At 38.7% G+C, this 18,618-nt stretch overlaps 1 protein-coding gene across 2 annotated transcripts in view; it reads right to left on the reverse strand.

Annotated features, from left to right (window-relative positions):
- Positions 1-18,618, reverse strand: part of SLC6A11 (solute carrier family 6 member 11) — a 96,072-nt gene that overhangs the window by 62,038 nt on the left and 15,416 nt on the right. For both annotated transcript variants that reach the window (XM_030501037.1, XM_030501038.1), the window contains exon 6: positions 6,304-6,436. In XM_030501037.1, the coding sequence (XP_030356897.1) occupies positions 6,304-6,436 (133 nt within the window). The remainder of the gene's footprint in view (positions 1-6,303; positions 6,437-18,618) is intronic.

Consider the following 18,618-nt stretch of genomic DNA (forward strand, 5'->3'; position numbering starts at 1 on the left):
CCGATCCCTGAGGGACACCACTCGTTACAGGTTTCCAACTGGACATCGAGCCATTTACCACAACTCTTTGCGTGCGGCCATCGAGCCAGTTTTTTATCCACCGAGTGGTCCATCTATCAAATTGATGTCTCTCCAATTTAGAGACAAGGATGTCATGTGGGACAGTGTCGAATGCTTTGCACAAGTCCAGGTAGATGACATCAACTGCTCTGCCGCTGTCCATCAGTTCCGTGGCTCCATCATAGAAGGCCACCAAATTGGTCAGGCAGGATTTCCCCTTAGTGAAGCCATGTTGGCTGTCACCAACCACCTCATTGTTTTTCATGTGCCTTAGCATGTTTTCCAGGAGAAACTGTTCCAAGATTTTGCCAGGCACAGAGGTGAGGCTGACTGGTCTGTAGTTCCCCGGGTCTTCCACCTTCCCCTTCTTGAAAATGGGGGTTATATTACCCTTCTTCCAGTCATCGGGAACTTCACCTGACTGCCAGGATTTTTCGAATATGATGGACAGTGGCTTAGCAACTTCATTCGCCAGCTCCTTCAGGACCCGTGGATGGATTTCATCAGGTCCCATGGACTTGTGCACGTTCAGGTTCTTAAGATGGTCTCGAACCTGATCCTCTCCTACAGTGGGCCTAAGGTCTTCGTTTTCACAGTCCCTGCATTTGCTTTCCAAGACTTGGGTTGTGTGGTCAGAGCATTTGCTGGTGAAGACTGAGGCATTACTTACACTAATTCAACCCAATATCCTGCTTACTTGTGGTAGGTAAAACAGTACTGCTGCTCCTTTCCAGAACAGGAAGTTCTTTGCTTTACTGAGGTGTTTATAACTTTTCCAATCATATCATGGTAAAAAGGAAAATATTTGAATGAATAATGAACATGACAAGTAAAAAAAAAAAATCAAGAAAAATAGAAATCAGAGTGCCTCATACTTTGATGTTTATACCCAATAACTACATCACCAAGAAAGCTTGCAAGGTCATTTCTAATGGTTTACAATGAGGACCTGCAAATTATTTTCTTAACCCAACAGTATCCTTTTTAGAGATGCGATAGATGGTATAAAGCTATCCAATGATAAATTGGGAGTAAAGTCATAAATGTTTCATGAGGAGCTACTGTGTAATCATTAATCTATTATTTTCTGACTTGCAGGACTATTTAATCAAGCATCTTTGAGAACTCATGTTTATGTAAAGAGAGTAGCTACATCAGTTCTTGTTCTTGTGTAGCACTTCAACAGATGTGAGCACGGCAATACTTTTCAGCAGTGCTTTCTGTGCTACAGTTAAGGGGTAGCAAGTGATGAACAGAACCATATCAATGTTTTCAAGTCAAAATTTGATGAGACAGCATGCAAGACATTTACAAAGTTGATTATGAGCTGAAAAAACAAGCAAATTTGGTTTAGAGCAACATCCACAGGTTTTTACAGGGGGGACAGCCTCTGAGCTCTGGGTCTACTCTAGATTGTTTTGTAGACACTTGATACATATGAGGAGTTGATGTTCTCTGCATATTCCTGTGCCAAGTCAGGACAACACTCCTGGCCTTGCCTTTCATCACTCTCTACTTTTATTAGCCTCTCCTTCCATTGTAGCTTTAAAACATATCAAGTGGAGGGACAGCATAAAGTTAACACAATAAGAATAGGATGATGTTGAACTTCAGGGAACTCAAACACAAGGAGTAGGAAGGGACCAAAAGATTCAGAAGTCAGAATCAGCCAGAAAAATATTTGGTGATTCCTGAATATTTAGTGCATACTGAAGCCTATCTCTGTGATACATAAATTAGTTCCAGAAAATTTTGAAGAATGGACTCTTATATGAGATTTGTCCCTCTTCTAAATGATCCTGAAACAAAGAGAGAGAGATTTCTCATCACATACTGGCCAGCACTAATGGAGAAGTACAAAACACTGTGGAAGAACTATTTGGGGTTTGGCTCTGGCAAAAGAATAGAAGTTTTTATAATACTAATAAGAACTTATTCAAAAAGACCCCAAAATACATGAGTCTTGGTCTTAGTGACCATAGAAGCAGTGCGATATTCTAATACTAAATAACACAAAAATCCTGAAGGTACACAGCAGTATTCTTTTATCACTAGATAACCAGAAAATGCTGACTCTGTGTTGAGTTATAAAATGACAAAATCTGACCTACAGCCCCCTCCAACCTGTACAATATTTTGATTCTGTAAATCCACAAACCTGACAGGGTTCCAAACTAACAATATTGGCACCAGAGAGGGATGTGCTGATGCATTCAAAAGTAAGTAAGATGCTTAGAGAGAAAAGGAATGGACAGAATAAGACAGAGACTACCATAATGGCTTTATGCAACTCTTGAAGTCTACCAGTCTCCTCACTTCAAAAGGAATTGTGCAGAAGTTGGTACAAGTGAGGAGTCACTACGAGCTCAGAGAAGGGATCACTATCCGAAACGACTCCCATACTCTCATAGAAACCAGAAAAAGAAAAAAGGAAAACACTAGGATTGCTTCCTTCACCAAGCAGTTTAACAAAAATAGATTAGGAACTTCTGGTGTCCCTTTCCCAAACTTTAAAGCAGAAGGGCATTTAGTCAAATTAATAAATGGACAGTCAAGATCCTGCTTCCCTGGTACCTGAAGATTTCATGCATGTTACAATGAAGATCAAAAGACTCAGCAGCTATCTAGGTATACGCATTATAGAAACACTCAATTATTATAATTAGCAATCCAAAATATTTTGGAAAAGTAAGATATAGAACTAAGCCCTAACACCGAGAGTCTAGAATGATCCTTTAAATGTGTAGAAAATTCACTTTCTTCAGCCTTTTACATAGCTCTTACCTCATCTTTGGAAGCATTTGATGCTAGCTACTGAAAATACTTCTGCATAAGGTGGATATCAGAAATCATCAAACTCAGCAAGTTGCAATACACACATAACATTATGATAGCATTACTTAGTCATATTTTTCCTCCTTTTGCTTTTGAGTTTCTCATTCAAAGACCCTGCACTGGGTATATATGTTACATTTTAAATGTGGAAACTAAGATACAAATAACTTGAGATCTAAGATTGAATAATTAATGGCAAGCACCTGGCAAAAACGTGTTTCTCCTGAAAGCCACCAAAACCACCTAAAATCCTTGGAATGGAAAACTAAAATGTTTTGTGAGAAAGTGATTACTTTCAAGAACAGTAATGGGAAAGTTTGAAGCATCTCGTTAACAGTATCACAAGCACTTCATTTGGAGTTAAACTTTATGTTAGATTTAATGTATTTAACTTAAAATATTAAATATTCATAATATGAGCAGATGATTTCTGTGCTAGTTGGAGAATGACGGGTTTATTTGATGACAGCTTTTAAGGCTTGGGATTTTTTTTCCCCCATGCATTAAGATGCAGAGTAAAAAGAGGAAAAGAGTAAACCAACCTCTTGAATATTTCACAGAACACAGCTGTGTGAAGATGGTAAGTCTCTCTCTCCTTCTCCATTTTGTCTCTTTCTGTTTCCCCTGTCCTCTCTCTCTCTAGCTATTCAGACATCTTCCTTTGAAAATGTTCCCATTTTCAATGTTTCCATCACCATTCCAAGGTGAGAAACCTTTAAGAAGTTTTCTGCTTTGAATAATTGTGTTATTTCATTGAAATTATTCAATCCAGTTAAAGTGCATAGCAAATTTAACAGGCTACCTGAACCCACTTTTAATATTATGATAAAAATCTCAATGTCAGTTTTAGACATTTCCTGCAAATGTGCATATAATAAATTCAATCTGGTGTGAAGAGCTACAATTGCATGAGCTTAAATATGAACTTTCTAAATGCCAATAAATCAGAATTGGAAACTCCAGCCCAGAAGACTGCTCTGTCACCTGTATTTCAGAGCATTTCATTCCTCTGTAGCATCCAGCACACCTGACTGGTATATCTTTGTTTAGCTGGGCTGGGAAGGCAGTGAGATAGCACAGATCTCCAGTGGCTTTGACTGTAAGAAGTGGCAAGTGTAAGAATATTAAAACTCTTAAATGCATCCAGACAGTGAACTTATATCCAGGAGAAAAAAAAAAAAGGTAGCACAGGAAACCAAATGCAATGTCACATATTCAGTTAGTAGAAAGCTTTCCTTACTAATTACAGGAACAGAACTGGAAGAAGAAATGATGGGTATTGGCTAAGAAAGATCCTTACTGCATGTTTCCTGAGAAGCAGGGGAGCCAGAACTCCTGCTCGTGGTACACCAATCTACATAAAGTAAATATATGATAATCTACTTCTTACTGACCCTGATCAAATTTTCTCAAGCTTGAGACCTATAAAGAAGAATACTGGGTATTAATTCCATTCTCTGTGCACTTATGTTGCACCACCACTAGTTATTTCTGCTTAGCTGAAAAGCTTATCATTCCATCTCAAGGGGCAAAGCATGTCTCTCTCTCTCTCAGGCTGATTCACCTAACCTCATCAGAAAGGTGGTTATCAAAATCACACTGAAATGAAATAAAATCAGATTTATTCCCCCCAGCAGTAAGATGAGGTTTTAGCTAAGCTACCAGGGAAAACAGGGAAAAAGGAGTCAAACAGCTCAGTTTCACTTTAATGACTTCCAAAATGCAAAATCTCTTTCTGGGGAAATGGTATAAGCTGAAGGAACCTCATGTGACTGTATATGAAGAACAATAAAAAGCTGAATGTAGACCACACAAATGTAAAATATACCCTTTCCAAAATCACCAGCCCCTCTCCCTATCAGCAAATGATTTCTACCAAGGCTGTTTTTCTGGAGTACAGGGCAGTTTTGCACAACCTTGCATGCACACAGGCATGTGCATTCACAGTACATGGTTTTTCCTCCACCCTTGGGTCAGATTATACTACGGTAGAATAAATCTCCATCTTCAGACATTCTTTCTGATGGAAAAAAAGAAAATTAGTTTTGCTCAGTTTCATTTCTTCACTGCCAGCTGTAGCTCCTCAGACAACTCTCAACCACTTCTGTACCTCCCTGGAGTGCATGCTTCAAAGGCATATGGACATTTATCTTGTCATTCCCTTATATCACCTTTGCTTTTCTGTATTTCTCTCTTTAGGTTTTTTTTTTCCCCTCTTTCCTCTAAACTATTCATGCCTGTATGTATCCCTAGACAGTCTGTCTCAGCGTTTCTCCTGCAGTGACTTGATGAAAGTAGGACTGGATAGATGCGTGCGTGCAAATACCTAGATGAAAAACACAGTACCAGATTGACTGACACAGTTGGCAAATACAGACAGAATTCAGCAAATAGCTGCAGCCAAAGTTTCAATAGGAGGAAGGATGTGTGTCATTGAGGGAGCTGAAAAAAGCACTCTGACATTTTCTAAATTAAAATGAACTCTATTTCAAACAGTTCATTTATAAATGCACACTACTAAAACAGAAACAAATGAAAAAACCCAGCGATGCTTCTAAACTAAGTAATAAATAATTGAAAATTAAATGCACAAAATGCTTCAGTCCACCAGTATTTTTCCTTGTCTTCTTTGGTTCCAACATGAGAAACCAGTGCTTTTTTTGGACACAACCCCCTTCCAGAGCTATGGCTCTTTCCCTCTCTCTGTTGAGGTGATTAATCAGATATTCCACCAGAACTACATCTGCTACTACTCCAGGGGCAACCTCTCCATCATCCCGCAACTCACTTAGGCTGTGAAGTTGTGTCTCTCTGCTGGGTGTCCCATATGGAATGGCATTCACTCAAAGAGTTACAAGAGTACGAGGTATTTTCCTTTTTTCCCCTTAATATGTCCATTCTTCTCTCTTTGATTTTTTTTTCACTATTTCAGCTTTTGCTGTTTTATTTGCATTTGCTGTAGGTTGTTTATATGTCTCAATTCTCTCTGCTTATGTGTGCCATTTATTTGCGGCACTGAGAGTCTCAACTCCTGTCAGTTTGGGAGAAAACTCAGATTTTGGATACCTCATGCACAGTAATGAACAGAACACAGTATTGATTTCAGGTTCAAGGACTGGCTAGTAGTGTATAGTCTGTAACATTAACAAAACCAACCCACAACCAACTAGCCACATCCAACAGAATTAGGGGAAAAAGCAAACCATGAAAACCAAAAGGAACGAAATAATGCAAAGTATGACTGATTCTGAATTGCCTACTATTACAATGTATATACTCGCAAGTATAGCTGCTTACAGCAGCAGAAGATGCATGTGAAATTCTGATTTAAGTAACTAGAAACGACAGCACAGGTGTGGAGCACAAAAGAGTCATAAATAGAGCTGATGCACAGAATTTTAACCTTACCTTTCCAGTAGACTTTGTTCCTTTCCAAATGCAAAAATAGCAGATAGTCCAAGCAGAGAGGAGGCACAGTGCAAGTTCCCAGCGCAGATTCCCAATGTGTTCAATTCCATCAGATATAGCAAGCACCCTTCGTCTTCGGGGGGAAGGGTAAGAGAAAAAAGATAACAATATTGAAGCAAAACAGCACCACATAAAAGACACTGGCCTAAAATCAGATCAACTTCAACCAAGGAGACTCCTGGTTACTGGCTGCTGAGAACACACCATGTTTAGAAGAGACAGAAGGAAAAACCAGAATATTCTTGGTGGATTTTACACCTGGTTGAAAATGAACAAATGGGTAATTTTTCAAGGTCAGTGATGAAATAAAAAGAGATTTTAAAATAGTTTTTGTATAAAGTAAAAGTCAAAGAAAAAACCTGAAAATTTCTTTGAATTAATAACTGACATGTATAAGCCCAAAATAAAACATTTCAAATGTTTGTTTCAATTTTCCTGGTTGGGTTTTTTTTCCAGAAAAAAAGAGTTCTAACCTTTATCTTAAACTTGTAACATTTATTTTAATGAATTTCCTTCTGTAATTGAAACTATAATTGTAAAACATTTCTTTTCAAAACTGTCAAGGATGATGACATTTTCCAGGTGGATTTTCTTTCGGAAATGTTAACTTTCAAACATTAAGGTCGTAAAAACAACCAACCAACCTTTTTTTTTTTTGGGTGAAAAGGGCTCAGCAAAACCATGTATTTCATTCACTATTTCAAAATAGGGTATTTGAAATCCTAGCAACACAGTATATTTCAGGAGCACCCCTCGCAGCTCATAGTCTGGAGCCAAAGTATTTACTGACTTCATAAACAAGATAAAGAGAGTGAAGAGGGGTTTGAGAGGGGTTTGGTTGGTTGGTTTTGTTTGTTGGGTTTTTCAAGCAAGACTTTGGGAACAGAAAAATCCCATGACTTGCCAGTATTCCCCCAGGAAACCTGCAGAACCAGCCTTGAGTGCAGGCTTCCAGATTTCTGAGCTAGCATTTTATTCACGAGAATGACTTTTTGCATAAGAATGCTGCTCTTATCTGGGAGCTGCATGGTCCTTCTATGCCCTTTAATTTTTCCTTTAAATAAGCTCTGAGATTAAACGAAATGTAAATTATTTACCAGCCCATAAATAAAACATGGGTGCTCCTGGCTGTATGGATGAAGAGGTTAAGAGCAAGAGCAAAAATTTATTCCTATAACACTCAATGATTTCATAATTCTCTTGAGCTTTTTCAATTGCTCTTAAGGCTGAAAGAAACCCTATAGATAATTAAAGACTGTTTTTTCAAGAATCTCAATTTTCCAGAGCAATTAAGTACAATTTAACTGGTATGTGATAGCAGAAGCTGTTATGGATTTAAATTCCATACATTCAGAGATTTGGAAACACCTCATCATTTTCAAGCAAGCAATTTACTAATCATATACACAGAATGATTCTTTTCAGTCATTCATGTCTTTTATCAGCTTAACCAAATCTCCCTAAGGACTGGTTATGGCTCAATCCATTTGTGTTTCCATAAGCCTATTTGCACACCTGTAGGCACACATATACACATTCACACTAAAATGTCCAACTATCAACTTTACATAAATTATCCTGAGCAAAGTTTTCTCTGAAGTGTATCTTGCATGTTCTCTTAGAACCTCAGAGACCCTTGACTTACACTGCCCTCTCTCCCCAAGACATTGGGAATGAAAACCCTGAATTTCACAAGTACTCTGATATAGTTAAAAGCCCTCTAATAATAAGCACTATTTATATATATAATTAATCTGCACATAGTTATACAGGTAATTAATTACAACAAAATATACATAGTTTAAGAGTTGATTATTCAGTTTAAAAGTCCAACTTACAATTACCCATATGAAATAATTCTTCCTTTTGCATTTGATTGAGTCATTGGCTGAGGCAATCAGCTGAAGGAGGATAAATTCAAGGCCATGCCTAAAATAAATCGATGTTGGGGAGCAACCTAATCTGGTTCTTTCTGCTCTCGCCAGCAGTAGTTGAGGATAAAGGGAAGTTCCTTCACCTGCCTCTAATAATGAAGTGGAGGATGGAGACATCACCAGCTGGTGATATGGTGGGAAAATGCAAAGACCTAACTATGGGTGAGTCTTTCAGATGGCCATAAAGATGCTGCAGGTCCTACTCAGTCTTTCACACATCCCAAGAGCTGCACCTGCTGTTCCTGCTGCAGCCCTGGAGTGCAGCCATTTACAGCACGTGTGCTAGAACACGTTGATTGCTCAGCTAAGGAAGGCCAAAATTCAACAGGTTGAAGAAAAGAAACACACACAAAACCCCTAAAGTCTGTCTTTGTCTTCTTATTTTCCAGTGACTACAGAGGTAGAAGATCTTTCCACTAAAAAGGAAAAAAAAAGTAAAGGGTGGGGAGGGAGGTTAAACAAACTTTTTGCAATATAAAGCGTAATGTGCTTCAATGTAAAATTACTGCCACCTCATCCACATTTCCTCCTCATCCTGCAACTAGCTGTATTCTGCAAAGCTTCTGCCTAGTTAGGGAAGTTAGGGAAAGGAGTGATCTGCAAAGAACCTAAAGAACTGTCATTAAAATGCATTCAGAAATGAGGAGAGGTACATCTAATTAAGGAGATATTTTAATCAAGGGGAAGCACATATATTCAGTCTAGAACTGAAAATAACATCACTGAGCCATAATTATACAGAAAGGCTGATGAAATAGACACTTAAAATTTAAGTTCTTTAAGCAATTTGACAGATGATATCATGTGGAATTTGACGTCCAACCTCTATACAAATTCTCATTCAAAAAGCAAAATAAATCCTTCAATTCTTGACTCACCTTGAATATTAGCGTTACTTGCAAGAGAACTAAGACAAAAAGGTTTATAATATGATTAAAGAGGGTCTAGACAATAAAAGGCCAATGAGTGTGTACTAACTACAGGCTATGGATAATCATGTTGAAAGACACGCTAGGAGTGTGTCATTAGAAACCTAATGACAAAGCACAGAACAGGTATTTGCAGAGATCTATTTTGATTGCTGGTACTAAAAGGTTTCTTTTTAACCAAAAACCATTTTATAAATGGACTAAGAGGTCTCAAACTATAAATTACTGTCATAAAAAAGAACAAGCCATCTTGATGTTCCTGATTTGGGCACAACTGTTTCCGTGCAGAACCTACCAGGCAAACAACCTTAACCCACCAGTTCAGATTTCTGCTCTGTCAGAATCAAGGAGGAACAACTTTGACAAATGAGGCTGCTAATATCAAGGAAACATTTGTTGTAGAGTGAACACTGTGACCTTTAACAACCATATGGACAGAAAGCAGCAGGTCGCCAGCCTGTTGGCACATAGCATAGGATCACAAAATCATATAATGTTTAGGGTCAGAAAGGATCTTAAGATCATCTACTTCCAACCCCCCTGCCATGGGCAGAGACACTTCACACTAAACCATGTCACCCAAGACTCCACCAACCTGGCCTTGAACACTGCCAGGGATGGAGCATTCACAGCTTCCTTGGACAGCCCATTCCAGTGCCTCAGCACCCTCACTGTAAAGAACTTCTTCCTCACACCTAACCTGAACTTCCCCTGTTTCACTTTGAACCCATTACCCCTTGTGCTATCACTACAGTCCCTAATGAAGATGACACACAGTCAGCACATCTACACAGTATATACCAGTACTATGGAAATCACATCATTTTGTTGTGAGACTACACAGATCCCAGCTTTCTGCAGTGACACATACATGTACATTACTTACAATTTCCAGTTGATAGCTGCAATTGATTGTTTGTTTTTTTTAGTAGTACTAGTACACTGACTTAAAGATGCAGGTTGGGAAGAGATTGGTCCAAGCTCAGTTTGAACTTCACAATCCGATTGAGACCAGTAAGACAAGCAGGAACAGCCGAAAGATCTTTAACTCTTGTTTTGCTTAGAAAGGTTCTAAATTTTATTTTCAAGTGGCATACTGCATTTTTAAACTAATAGTAGTGTTTGTAAGATGAAAAAGAAAAAGGAATCAAGAGAACATACAATCACAAAAATTGAAACAAAATGTTTGTGTTTGGGCCACACAAGTTGTGAAATGGAAACTTTTTCATTTTGCTTTATTTTCACTGAAAAAATAATAATGAACAAATTTCTTTTTATTTCAATCAAACCTTTTTTTTTATTTCCTGGCTATTTAGATATTTATGTACATGTGCACCTAAACATCAGTAGCATTTCTTTTCCCAAATGGGGAGGTGTGAACACATGTAAGATGGCTGCAGTAATGCCAGTCAATGCTATGGACACACTTGGAAGCCTGCTCAGGTACGGGATGTCACAAAGCCGCGCTAACACAGCACTCTGCCTGGGGGAAGCCATACAAGTAGTTACTTGCTTGTAACAGGTATACCATGGGTATAGCTGTGCTGCTCTTGTACAGGAGCTAGCCAGTTCAGGCAGCCTGGAACCTCTGCAGTAGATACTGTTGTATCACCTAAGTAGGAACTTCATGACAAAACCTGCTACAGGACAAAGCCCCAGCAAAAGGAATGGCTCCTAATTTAAGAGAAGCTTGCAAATTCCTCACTTGAAGATTTGTGCACATCTATGTGGGTGATGAACCGTATCATATCGGTCACTCATCCCCATGAATGGCACCTGCCCAGTCTCATGGTACCTCCCACTACTCATGTCCTGCTAATATGCACAGGGCTATAATCACTCCTAGTCTTCCAGACCCATGAATGCATCAAGTGAGATATCAACCTTTATTGAGCTGTCTTGTAGTGTGATTGCAGAACTGTGTGCTGTGGGAAAAAGACATGGAAAGTTTTCAATAATAATTCCACAGTACTGCTATCACACTGCAAAATGGTGAGCATGATGGAAATATATGACCCGATACATTGGCATACTCAGGGCTTAAACAGACCCTGCAAAATTACTTTAGAGTCACACTGTAATCCATGTCCCACAGTCAAAGTAATCCATTTCAGCTGCCAGCCACTTGAATCATTATGCTATTCTTCCCTAACTGCATAACGCCTTCTTAATAAATAAATATTACTCTCCTTCTGCCCTGGTTTTGGCTGGGATAGAGTTAATGTTTTTCTTTGTAGCTGTGACAGTGCTGTGTTTTGGCTTTAGCCTGAGAATAATGTCGAGCAAGCGGCTGTTGTGGTACTTTGTTGCTGGCTGGGGTTAAAGCATGACACTCTCTCATGGTTTGATAGTTTCCAGCACCAAAAGAGAACCTTAAGAACGCAATTCTCAGTGAAGATTTGAGGTGAGGACTTTTAAAAGCAACCAGTTTCTGGAAGCTGTCTGCAGAAAGTCAATGTTCAGTCTGTGCTGACTGCTCTGTGAGAAGTCTCAAATAGCAGACACCTACATTACCCATCCAAAAATTCTGGCCTGATTCTTTTGTAGAGAGTGTCACAGAAAATAAACAGCAAATTAATGGCCTCAACACAATTATCCCTGGTGCTCTCATTTAAAAAAAACAGCTAGTGCCAATCAACTTGAAATGTTAGTACCATAATGAGTATTTAAATATACTGAAGTGCTGTAAATTGGTTTGTATTTTCTTTGTTCAAGCAGAACAATGGTTTAGTGTTTCCCTTCGAAAGTAAGCAGCAACAAGTCCAGAACATATAATCAAACTCTAACAGACAATGTATGCAAGGAATAGACCCAAGGAAGAGAAAGTCTTGCTCAGAGGCTAGCAGTGATTTCCCCAGCAGGCACACTGCAGCTCTCTCTAATACCAGGGCCTTAACTCTCCTGTTGAAACCATCTGGAACAGCAGCAGCAGATGCAGGTTTTGCAGGGAGGTAGCATTCAGCACATGAAATTTCTCTCAGAAAGCTCTAGTTCAGTCTCATTCCAGATACCCTCTTATCTGCTCTTTTTCTTTTATTATTCAACTTAAATAAAACAAAAAGTTGGAACATTTTAAAAATATATGATTCTTCCCTGCATCCAAGAAGTGAGGTTGATGTATTCAGGGGTCAGAAGATGACAGAGTTGATCACACCCTCATGCTCAGCAGTTCAGCATGTACCTAAAAGCTGCCATTACCTTGCATAAATCACACAGACAACAACAAGAGGTAGTGTAGCTTTCACTGTGCCTTCATTTTCTCTTACCACTGCAAGTCCCCTACACTACCCTGGTCTCCTCCCCTCTTAATGCAGAGAAGGACAGAGAAGGAACAAGAGCAGTAAAATCAGCATTGAAAAAGATACTCTGTTTTGAAATAACAAGCATTTGAAAATGGAAAGTTCTATAGTGAGCTCTATAGTTCAGCTGGTTTGGTTCATACTTACATTAAGAAAATAAATTCTTTTTCCCTTGCATATATCAAGACTTGTTAAAGCTGAGGATCTTTATGGTAAGTCCCCCAAAATTAAATGAGAAGAAATATCTTAACAGACATTTCACATTGGAATGTCTTGAAACCTTATCACTAGAATTCACTATGCCACTGCCCTAAGGCCTGAATATACCTACCTTCAAAGAAATATTGCAAACTCATCTACCTTGCAGAGCATTTAGGGGAAAGGGTGCTGAGTTCAGGCAGGCTATCTAATGTTCTCCCGATAAATGAAAGTTTCCAGAAATCATTACACATTTTTAAAAGATTAAACAATAAATAAAAAATCAACAACAACCCTACTAGAAAAAAGCTCAAGAATCTAGAGGACCACTGAAGCTGCCAGTAAAACAACAAACTGGAGGTAGCTGTAGGTAACCATTTGCATTACTACAGAATCTACGATCTCTGGTCATTACAAGTCATTTTAATCAGGGTAACTTTGAGTATAGTGGGTTTGCTGCCAACAACTTTAGACTATGTGAAACTTTGCTGTAGGAAAGATCTGTCTCGTGCCCAGACCTGAAGATACAAATCATTAATCATTTTTGGATCTCATTGAAAACAGAAATTGTTGAGAGACTGAAAAGTTTTATTGCAGGTATTGAACTGAGGTTTTGTGATTGTGGTTGTTTGTGGGGGGGGGTTTGTTTTGTTGTTTAAGAACATGCAGCAGTTCAGTTTGTTGAACTAACCAACAGCCTGGGAAGGAAGCCAGGAGCCTGATGGCATTTGGGCATGTTGAACAGAATATGGAGGGAAATAAGCTCCCCTGGTATTGGGGTTAATTTAGAATGCAAAGGTTAACTCAATCCAGAGTAAGGTTTTTAATTCAGAGGTAGCAAACTATTAATTCCACATAGGATATTTTGCTTGTAAACAGAAGTGAATTTAAACCAGAGTGGATTTGTAACATGTTTCATGCCCAAAGACAGACAATGCTTGAGGGTTGCACTACCTCTAGTCACACACATATAGCTTGACTAAATGTTATTGAAGGAAGATTTTTACTTTTCTTCCTATACATAACACAGAAGAAAAATGATAAAAGTTGCAAGAATCTAATGAATAAAAAATAAATTTATGTGGTATAATAGGACATATTCCTGAAGGGTGGCATTCTTTATGCTTCAGAAATGCTGATGTTTGGTCACAAGAGTATTTACAACTAGACTGAATAAAATCATGATATTATTGTTACGGTGCAGATTTATTCTTGTTACAGCATGTAGTACCAAACATTGTAAGCCTATTTTAAGATTACATTTTAACTGGAGTCAAAATATAGGTGTGGATAAAAACAAATAAAACATGGACACAGTCACAGAGCCAAACTTAGCAAGAAACTAGACAGCAGGCAATGATCTTTTGCTACACACATTCAAGGGACATACTGTTGCTAATGGTTACCTCTAGTCTTTCAAGTAACATAATTGCATGTATATGCCCTGCAAAATATGAGAAGATAAAATCCCATCGGGATTTCATACTCAAAAAGTATTATATAATTACTGAAAATGTTTTTAGTGTGTTTGAGAATGTACTAAAACACGTTTCAACTTAGTAGTTCGCTACATCTGACAGGAAGAAGGGCCCCTCTGGTTTTGGAATTGCTATAGAGGGGCATATGATGAGATAACTGCTACTTCTGGCTACTCACAGCTGAAAAGTAACCTCTCCAACCAAACTGAAAGCTCACGACACTATATCATCACCCGGGAGAACACTGCATTTTCCTGGGAAAGTGTGTCTTAAAGTGTTCCAATGTGCAGAGCTGTACCAGGCTCTTTCTATTCAAGAGGATTAACTGCTGCCAACACATTGTTGAAAGGAATGTACGGGAGTACTTTTTGCATTATTTCATGATTTGAACAGATTCAGCCTACTTGAGGCAGGTCCCTTCATGTTCCCTCTCTGATGTGGAGCAGTTTCCAAGACGTTTTTATTTAAAAAATAAAATGCAACAAAAACCACCCAAACAGAGGAGGCGGCCTCTTGAGGTCACTTCTCCATCTGTATCTGTTCAGCCAGGAACAGAGGTGGCAATGCTGCTTTTAATCTGGGCCAGACTCTATCCTCAGAGTATTCTATGAAAGGAGAACAAAATGAAGCCATTAAGCAGTAGTAGTGCTACTGTGCAGTGGCCTTTCTTATTATAGGTTTTGATACGCTCCTTTCATCCCTGCAGAGTTTTCGGACCCAGTCCATACTTACCTTGTGAATCTTGTTCCCAAGCTCTTTGTACAGAAAGGGTAACACACTTGAGTGCCAATGGTGCACAGGTTTCCCTGGGCAGCAGTTTAATAGAAAAGTATCTGTATCTTTCAGCCATTCTTTACTTTTGTGTTAAAGTGAGTTTAAGTTTCTATCCAAAGACAAGTCTCATCTTCCTTTCCCTCACTGCACTTTATGCAGTTTAAATTCTTAATTTTTTGTGCAAATTTATTGGTTTGAGTATGTCATACCCAAATGCATGAAGTATCGTGTGCAAGTATGCAGTTTTGACACACTTGAAACTCGAGCAGATATTAACTTAATCCTGAAATGGTGGGATTCAAATTCCATGTACCAGAATCCTCCATGGATGCTTGAACTGCTAGGCCAGAGAGCTACCAGCATCCAAGGTTCTGGTAAACATCTGCATGAAGACAATCACACTGTGGATTGTTGCACTGTCAGATGCTTATTCAATTGGTTAGCAGTCATAAAGTCAGCCTCATTTGTGAAACCATAATGACTGCAGCACTTCCAGACACACTGAGGGCCAAGATGTTTGCCAGGGACTCACAAAAAAGTAAAAAGTGACATTCTTTTTGTCACAGAGATCAAAGGCAGCTGCTTATCTAATGTTTGTGACATTATTTACTGATGAGAGTATGGCCAACCATACAACTATAGGAATTTTGAGTTATTTCACCACCACCAGCATTTGTTCTCTCTTGCCTGAATCACTGCAGCTTTCCCACTATCTGACAGAGAATCTTAGAAACCGAATGCTGAGGCTCAGCTGGCCCTACACCCTTCCTAGGCAGCAGCACTGAGTTCTTGCTCAAGTCAGTGCTTCCTCAACTCTTAAAATTGTAAGCAGCTTTAAAGGATCTCTCACGTAGTGAAATTGCTCCTTTCATTCTATTAAAACTCCAAGGTCTGCTGAGCAGCACAGCAGCTTACCTGTACTGAAATATCTTTCAGGAAGTTGTGACATTTCCCTGTGGCTGGCTAATGTGTGCTAATTGTTGTCTAATTTGGAAGAGATGCTGATCCAGACTGCGTAAGTCAAAGGTGGAAAAGAAACAGCTTAGGAGGAACAAAATCTTCTGAAAGAATGCTTAGATTAGTAATAACACATAAACATACAAGCAGCGATATTTCAGAGAAGGCTCCATCACTTGAGTCAGTAATCTCCAGTTTACAGACCAGACACGTTAAAGCTCTCATAAACAAGTAATAGCTAAGAGAAAGTGAGATCAGCAAAATTACATGCATCCCACTTTTCTTTGAATACAGAGTGGTGTTCTCCCAAATAGTAAAAGAGCAGTATTACACAGAGTATACAAGAGTCTAAAGATTTGAGATAGTAAATTCTCCACTGCCTTACATACTGATATGATAACTTTTGATAATGGTACTCATATGATAAACTTACAAAATCTATGCTGAATGCTAAGGGATATAAAACTCTGAAACCAAAAGGCCAGCAGTTTACTTTCTAAACCTCTCAGGACTTCTTACTAAATACATATATTATTATAGGACAAGTTAAGAAGAAAAATGATCCTTCAATAAAATGAACCTAAAAAGACTCTTCTTATTACTTCCCTGGTCAATTGATTACTGTATTTATTACTTATACTGTTTTCCAGGGTTTTTCTTCTCTGGCACGGTTCATTATCTCTTGACACAAGAAAACATGAAGAATGGTACAGTGTTGTCTTAGGCAGCAGGGATAGCAGTGTTCTATGTACTAGTGATACCAAAGCTGTGAAACATTTTTCAGTTCTAAATCACAAATCAAACATGATGTTCTGTACTTTACAGGACTATATATTTAAAGGTAGCTGCCAAATAAAGTAAAGGAGACTTTCTTTCTGGGGAGACCTTATGGCAGCCTTCCAGTACCTAAAGGGGGCCTACTAGAAATCCATACAGTAGACATATGTCTTCAAGAAAGAGAATGCCTTAAAAATAAAGGATTCTTTTCAGACTAACTTCTTTCCCCTCTAAATTCTAACATTTAGGAAAATAAAAATGAGCTGGTTGTCAGTTAGGTTTTTTTTCCAGTGCAGCAATGTGCTAATCACCAAAACACCTCCTGAGCAAGCATAGATACAACTATAGAGTTGAGCACAGTGCATTGTAGCAGACTTAGTCACTAAAAGTATATGTTCTTTGAAACGAACACTGAGTATGGGTGCTGAACTGGAGGTCAATATGGGCTGACACTCACATTTTTCTGAAAGTTAGATATCCAGAAGTAACCAGAAGGGATACAGAATCTCTGTACTGCACAAACCTCTCCTGCAAGGTTTGACATAAACTCTAAAATAGGAAATATAACATATCCACAGGTTTCCAAACAACCCTGGCCAGACGGTGCTGGATACTTACTTGCAGTCTCAACCACCATTGCTCAATGACTAGAAAGATGTATTTCAGCTTTTAGAAGATACTCTACAGATTACAGATGAAAGAATCTGTAATAAAACTCTCTCAAACTAAGAATACTCTTCTGGAAATCCACTTAATTCCATACTTGGCATTTTTTTAAAGCTACAGACAGACATTTCCCAGTGGTCGCATTAGCAAGAACCCCTCAGCTAGAGCATTATGCACAGCTCTAAAATCCTGACCTCTTACAGTGTATTCTCTGTGAACTACACCTATCAGAATGAGTTATTCTTAGTTGAGCCACATTTGCTGTTGTTATGCCTAGTTCTTTCTTCTTAAAGAATGCTGCTCCATTCATCATCCATTTTTAAACTTATCGAATTAAAAGGTAAGATTAAACTCTCCTCAGCAGACTCTTTTCTCAAATTTCTAGTACTGCTTGCACATAATGATTCTTACTCCTTATGTCAACTCCTGCCTCATGAAAGTCAGTACTTAAGTTACCTGAATGTAATGTGACATTGCTTAGCAGCTGCCAAGTATATACATATATTGCTTTTTTCATTTTTCTATGTATGTTTTTATTTGAGACAGTGACAGGTAAACACAGAACACCCCACTTCTCCTCTAGCCATTCCTGACCTATTTTTCTTCAACCTCTTTCACTGAAGTCATGGTAACTTCTGAACCAAGTCTGAGAGTTTAATCCTGTCAAATAACTTTTTTGTACTGTTCCACTCACCTCAGCTCTATAGTTTCTTGGTACTGTCTGAACATATCCAACAACTCCTTTAGTCTTTTTGCAGTTTCCCCCTTGCTCTGCTCTGAAGAAGTCATGCAGTGACAAAATTCTCCTTTTTATTCACCTTCTGAGTGACAGAGATTAGTTTAGCACATGGCAGCAGCTGTGAACTGAAAGCACCTAGAAGAAATGTAAGTCAACTTGACTTTGCCTTCAGCCTTTTAGTCTGTGGACTCGAACTGGGTTGCTCACCCTTAATTAAATGTTCATAAAATGAGAACTACAGACCACAAAATACTGAGAACTCCTCTGCAAAAGGAGAAGGGGTGATGAGTTCAAACTAAAACAGGGGAAGTTCAGGTTAGATATAAGGAAGAAGTTCTTTACTGTGAGGGTGGTGAGGCCTTGGAACAGGCTGCCCAAAGAAGTGGTAAATGCCCCATCCCTGGCAGTGTTCAAGGCCATGTTGGATGGAGTCTAGTGTAAGGTGTCCCTGTGTAGAGGTGGCAGGGGGTTGGAACTTGAACTTAGGTCCTTTCCAACCCTAAC

This window comes from Strigops habroptila, chromosome 11 (genome assembly GCF_004027225.2).
Source record: "Strigops habroptila isolate Jane chromosome 11, bStrHab1.2.pri, whole genome shotgun sequence".
In the NCBI taxonomy this organism is placed as follows: Eukaryota; Metazoa; Chordata; class Aves; order Psittaciformes; family Psittacidae; genus Strigops; species Strigops habroptila.